Below are 6,950 nucleotides of genomic sequence, written 5' to 3'. Positions count from 1 at the left end.
ATGGCAAGGGGCATGTATGGAAAATAAACTCTATGGAAAGCTAAAAGGAAAATAGAATTTAATACAAATATATCTTTGGATCAATTTCACGCTCTTACACAATTAATATCCTTCCTCCCCCCCCCCCAAAAAAAAAAATTTATGTACTTTTTTTTTCTACCATATACCTGATTTTAAATTATGTTACTAATACTACCCATGTTGCCGCTCTAACAGCAAAAAGTTGTTGAAATTGTTGTCGATGACTTCAATGATTTCGATGAGTTTGGGCACATTTCTTCCCCCCCCCCAAACATACACCTATTTTTCACCAAATTCTTGCCATGTTTATGCAGAAAATAATAAAAGCAACACTTTCTTGTGTAGGACCATTACTTTTTATTTGCTTAAAATAACATTGAAATTTGGCCTAAATTCTTGTCAGTTACTCTTCTCTTTTGTACTACAAACATTCAGTTTTATATCAGCCTTTGTGTATATTCAGCTCAAACTAAATAACCAAGTCTGAAAATTTAAAAGCATGTGTGACCCTGACATGACCGTGTCTATTCCATAATAGGTTGATTAGGTCCATTATGATTCTCGGGCTGATCCAAATTGGAATTGCGCCATCACACGGCTACATGTAGCAGCACGAAAAGCATCGTCATAGGATAGCTAGCTAGCTACGCAAAGGTACCCGTACCTATCTGACTGGGATATGTACGTATACACGTACACCAATACGCTCTCTTCATGGTGCAACCGTACACATACTAGTATTACATTACGAGTCGTCCGCTGAGAGTGAGAAGAGGCGAAGAACTAACGCCACAAGATCATGAAGATAAACAATGTGAGGGGCATGTGAGAGTCCGGTTATACACCTGTATCTTGCCCCTGTCCTGTGTTTAATACAGCAAAGAAAGAATTTTGGAACACCAACGATTATTCCCTACCGCCGTGGACAGCAGGCCCCTTTTCCCGACCTCAGCTAGGAGTCACTTCCACCTAGTAAAAGCAAGTTGCCATGCACGTATCATGCGAAAAAGGTTGACCGACGGACCGACCTGTGTGTCATTACTCACCGTCGGTCGCCAGTGGCACAGTGCAGTGACTAGTGCAGTGACCTGTGTGCAGTGATGCCTGATGGTTAGTGAGTCTTGAAGAGGTAGGAGAGTGTCTACGGCAAGTCCTTTCAGCAGACGACAGTCAACACATATGCTGCCAGGGTACAGGGAAAAGCCAAGCAGAAAATGTAGACCATATCACTGATGTGTTTGACTAGGCCTACAATCACCATCCATCACCATGCCATTTCATGCCTTTTGAGGCTTAACACAGTAACTGTAACGTTAAGTGTTGTTGGTCCGAGAGACTATTAAGCGGGGCGGGGTGAGCATGAGTGCGCTGAGTGTGATTGTGTAGACCTATTTGTTAATGACAAACGACTTCTCACTGAATTTGGTTGTACGAAATGTTCAAAGATGATGAAAGTGATAGACGCAGTTGGTGCTCTTGCAGAAGAATTAGAAGATGGAGAAATTGAGGAAGAAGAAGGGCAGATATCGGTATTTACAGAAGAGGAGACCGGGCTTGTGGTTGATGATGGAGAAGTGTTGCCAAAACTAAAAGCAAGTGAGAAGAACAAACGTGATAAATTTGTTGATAGAACTAATGACAATGACATCAGTTCTTTGAGAACCCTTCTCCAAAGTAATAACAAAGTCAAAGAAATTGTTCCGTCCCGGTCACACCTTCACGCAGATAATAGAGAGTATAAAGCGAAAGGCATTGGATCACGGAATAGTTATAGTCACAGCAGAGTAAAATCTCCTCGATCTGGTGCAATAAGTCCACGTGGGAGAGCTAGAGAGAGAAGTCGTACTCCAAGTGTTTCTTCTGGAGGAAATGCAAGCTGGGTTCAGAGACGAGCGAGAGAAGTTGCCAAGAGGGCCAGGCGTCGAAAGTCACCATCGCCCACCCGAAAAAGCAGCAAAACAAGAAATACAAGTGAGCTCTCTTTTTTAGTAAACTTTTGCTGGTATCAGTCGAGTATCTTAAGTTCTGAGAATGTTCAATAGAAAAAATTTTTTATCGCATTTTATCAACATAGCAAGACTTTTTTTTTCTTTTAGAGCAGATGATTTGTGTTCTGAATACAATCTTTCTGTACACATGTACCATAGTTATGGGTAAGCTCGGCCTAGCAGGTAAACTTGGCCCCCAGTGCGTGCATTGCAAGTGGCCGAGTTTACCAGCTAGGCCGAGTTTACCCGTAACTGTGGTACATGTTTGTCTGTTTTGTTGTATTTCTTCAAACAGGTACTTCAACTCATGTGCCACGTTTGCACACAGTCTGGTTCAAGTCGATGGCATGCCAAGTTAACATCTATTTTGTTCAAAGGCACAAACCCACCCAAACCAACGAATGCTGCTGTACAATATAAAAAGCTTTACTCACAATTTTCCATTCCTCACTCAGAGATCTTGTGTTGTGAGGTTATTGAAGACACATGTTCCATACAACTGTATGTGTACTGTAAAACATGATATATTCGCGGCATGAAATTTTTGCGAGTTAGAGCCAATGGCCTGTTTCATGGCATTAAATTTTCGGAATTGCCACTAGCATTCAATGCATGTAAACAAGAACTTTCATGTGCATTTTAATTTCGTTCATGAAATTCGTGAAATTAAAATGCACGCGAACATTCCTCGTTTTACAGTACATGTACAAAATGTAGTTGTTTTTCAGTCACTTCAAGTAAATTCTAATTTTCTGGTGATGTAAAGTGTAGCTTTCTTTGATTCTAATATGCTTGCAACCAACTCTACCCAATGTTCTATTAGAATCTTTGCGTTATCACATTACCACCACTCTTTTTCAGTATGTACAGTACATGTACATGTACATGTACTTTGTACATCTCAATACCCTTATGTTTATTCTCAGGTTATGAGAGTAGTATAGCACACTTCCACTAGTAAAATATATTTCATGTTTATTCCTTATAAAGGCTCTGTTGTTGGTCCCCACATTGTACCACACCACTACATGAATTGGTATTGTTTAGAAAATCGTGATGTCCAATTTCTACCCTGAATGGTTGGCTGGAAAACTTATTTTTGTGTTTTTTGCCAGCCCCCTAGTCACTCCTTTCAGTAAATCCTTGTAGCAGATCTGTATTTCTAATTTTGATTGAGTCAAACCTTATGCAGCTCTGTTGTAGTACCGGGTATTGACTTTTTTTTTCTATTCCAAGGGTTCCACTGACACCCTTACCTTGCCTGTGACTATGCAAGCTACTAATGTACGTATTTCAACAAACATTATTCATCATCAAACAATCTCTGTATATGCATACAATATGCACCTACATTGTAGTCACTGACTGCAAAAACAGGCAATTGACTAACACAAAACATTATTTAATACATGTACATGTACATGCCCAATTCAAGGAAATGAACCAATGGATTTGCAGTCATTGTTAACCCCTTGAGGACGGACTGATTTTGCTACAACACGCATTTCCCATAGACACCTGCCCGAGTATACTCGGGACTCGTCCTCAACGGGTTAAATGGGGTCCAATCAACAATGTACTTTTCACACTTATCAAATTGAGGCACTAGGAATTCATGCTGTCACACATTATACATTACCGGTAATCAAAGACTTTCCATTTGTGTGCTTCCTGCAGAACACATGTCCGAAAGATTTTGTGGCATTTGATGTTTTGGGGTTTTTTTTTTCTCCTTGGCCCTACTCATCTGAGGTCAGTAATTCAATTTTTATTCTATAATGCATTGAAGGCACAAGGAGACGGTCAAGATCCCCAGTGGTGCGATATCAGCGCTCGTACAGGCCACCTATTCAATATGAACCGGAACTGGAAGAGTATGAAAAACTCCTCAAACAGCATCGCAGTGTTCAACACAAAATCAAGGAAGAGCAACGCCGTCTCTCTGGTTGCCAAGAAAACTCTTCACACCAGCAAGACACCAGTCAGCAGAGAGCTCAACCCCTTACTCGAGGAAGGTCCAAGGATAATTCTGGAAGGTCTAGCGAGCGATTAACTGAAGGAGATGATATAAAGGTTAGTTCTACAGAGTTTCACACTGGTCTTGTGCTGACAGTTCTACATCCTATTGACTAACCCTTGTACGGTCTTTAACAGTGGTGTCTTTGTGTGCAGGACAGTAAAGCTACAATTGTATATTGTAATAAGGTAATTTGCATTGTAATGCATATTGCATTCTGTATGATATAATCTGTACATATCCTATACTTTCGATCTCACAAACACACACACACACACACACACACACACACACACACACACACACACACAAGTCCTCAGCCAGTTGCCGATTGTGCACTGTCAACAGAAAGTTATGCCAGTTATCTCCAGCTTCTGCAGAACAATGCACCTCCTTTGCTACATGTAACCCCAAAAGGTCATGGCAGGCTACAGGAGAGATAAATGCTAACATGTTTCACCCATGGGCTTAGATGTTTATCTGTATTTTGTTACACTGTATTAAGGGATTGTATCATGTTTCACTGTAGAAGAGACTGTATTGCTGCACAACATATTCTGTGGCAGTTGAGTGTACGGCAAGACTGGGACCCTGTCCTGCAGGACTTGCTCTGTAAACAGTTTCACACTGGTCTTGTGCTGACAGTGAGTGAAACCATTTATTATATTGCATATGATTGATAATGCACCAAAGGAAAGGTGTTGCAAATTGCCAGCACATGGGGTAATGTCTCATTTAAGAATAGTAGAAAAGAAACAACAACAACAGCAGCAGCAGCAGCAACAATGACAACAAACAGGAACAAATCCATGTCACCCTGTTCTAACTTTTAATTCATTTTTTCTTTTGTTTCTTGAAGGTTTAATTTAGTTTTGTTTTTTGTTATGTTTGTGTGGTTTCTACATCACACATTTCAGACCACCACAAATCAGATCATATGTATTGTATTTGAACCTCTTAGAAAATGAAGTTTTTGCTCATCACTTAATGTTGCTTTTCCTCTCTATAAAATTGCTTTTACACAGAATGAAATACATAGATAAGCATAAAATTGCTCTTTATGCCTCATCCCAAAAGGATGCCGAATGCATATTGTTTTTGGGTTGTCTGTATGTCCTTCATCTGCCCACATCTCATTACAGCAGTCAAAGAAAACCACTCGGTGACATTTTCTTGGTAAATGGCCAAGGTACAGAAGGTTGTATGCATCATGAGGGGTGGATGTGCTGATTAGATATTGGGCAAAATCTGTCAAGCTTAGAGAACAGATGTCAAAGGTAACTTAACTTTGGCAGGAAATATGACATTTCACCAGTATCTTCATGTGGATATATCAAGTGGTAATATACCCTGAAATATCATGTAAAGGATACGCTTCAACGAGGTTGTTATTTACATGAAATGATAGTGGGTTACTAGTCCTCGTACTTGTGCCAAAGAATGCCATCATCAGCCATTACTTCAGCGAGGAATGTCCAGTGGTGATGTAAATTGGTGAGCTGGTTATGAATACATGAGTAATTATATTTATGAACATTAAAGTGATGAAATGTCAAAGGTCAAGTTCAAGCATCAGTATACTGTTACAATGTATGTATGTTAGTTAATGGTAGCTCATTACTGAAAAGCCAGAAATGTTTTCGTATGCATGAAACTTTTGCAAATTTCATGGGGAGCCAAGATTCACGAAAGTGTTTGTCTACACCATGTATTGGAAGAAAGGGGTGATTCATGAAAGTTACATGCTGCAAAAAAGGCTATTGGCTCCAATTCATGAAAGTTTCATGCTACAAATGTTTCATGTTTTACAGTACGTGGAGACTAGTACTGTATTCCATGATTTTATCAACTATGCTTGCTTGCAGAGTTGCTATGTCGACTGTCTTGTTTCTTTCTCATTGTTGATCCAATGCATGTTATTGAATTTCAACAGAAAGCAAAAGAGGAAGATGATAATGAGGATGAAGAAATGCTGCTACTCCAGCTCAGGAAGGATGCCCTGGCATCACTTGCCAAGGAAGAGAAAGGGAAAGAGAATCAAATGGCAGCAGGCAAGTACATTTTCACATGTTCAGGGCTTTATATGCCATACAAATCGTAAGTGAAGGAAATCATATTGTGCTATATTTTGTAGGAAATTTGCAGTCTGTAAATAAATTTGTTAGCTGTGTAAAACCATTGCTCTACAATGTACAATACACCACTGCACGTACATACTCCATGTATTCAACCTGTTAGCAAGCTGTAACTGGTGCATGCATCTTGAGCGTGCATGCATGAATTCTGTGTTAATAGACCGAATGATATGAAATGCCAAGAACAACAATCAATGACTTCAGCAAAGCCTATGTTGAAATTCAGTTCAATGACTGTTTCCTGTAACACTTCCTGCAGTGGCGGATCCAGAGGGGGCCTTTAATTTTGTAAAGGCGCCTCCCCTTTATGGAATTTCTGATTCCGCCCCTGTTCCTGTAACTTTCTTTGCTTCCGTTAACTCTCATTTGTTATGAATATACTGTGACTGGGCCAATGATGATTGACACATGAGTACTGTTCACTTTACAAAGGTGGTATTCAAGAAGAATGCCCCTCATGTTTTAGCACTGCTCGTCGTGTGGATGACCGAGTCTGTTATGAATGCACCACATGTAATATCAGCTTCTTGACTTTTGTGTCCTGAAACGAAAGAAACAAAGAAAGAGAGACATTAAAAATAGTAATAGTTCTGTGATATTGTAGAGTACATCTGTATGTGATGCTACGTGCACATAGATATTTTTCTTTTTTAAACATAAGAAAAATACAGGTGTGTAGTCAAATAGCTGTCATCTATTGCCACTATTGGTAAACCAATGCACTAGAGGCCTGCTTGGTTAGCATTTATTGGCACAGCCAGCAGCACAACACTACACTCGCCGTAGAAA

General features: G+C 39.8%; 1 protein-coding gene across 1 annotated transcript in view; it reads left to right on the top strand.

The window, feature by feature from the left end:
- The first annotated feature begins 1,373 nt into the window (after positions 1 to 1,373).
- The window catches only part of LOC140228922 (uncharacterized), a 37,241-nt gene continuing 31,664 nt past the window's right edge, over positions 1,374 to 6,950 (top strand). Inside the window, exons 1-3 of the mRNA XM_072309189.1 lie at positions 1,374 to 1,992; positions 3,799 to 4,082; positions 5,960 to 6,077. Coding sequence (XP_072165290.1) covers positions 1,467 to 1,992; positions 3,799 to 4,082; positions 5,960 to 6,077 — 928 coding nt within the window. The 5' untranslated portion in view covers positions 1,374 to 1,466. The remainder of the gene's footprint in view (positions 1,993 to 3,798; positions 4,083 to 5,959; positions 6,078 to 6,950) is intronic.

Source organism: Diadema setosum, chromosome 5 (assembly GCF_964275005.1).
Source record: "Diadema setosum chromosome 5, eeDiaSeto1, whole genome shotgun sequence".
NCBI classification, from domain to species: domain Eukaryota; kingdom Metazoa; phylum Echinodermata; class Echinoidea; order Diadematoida; family Diadematidae; genus Diadema; species Diadema setosum.
The sequence above is the reverse complement of the archived record's forward strand: the minus strand, read 5'-3'. Positions and strand labels throughout refer to the sequence as shown.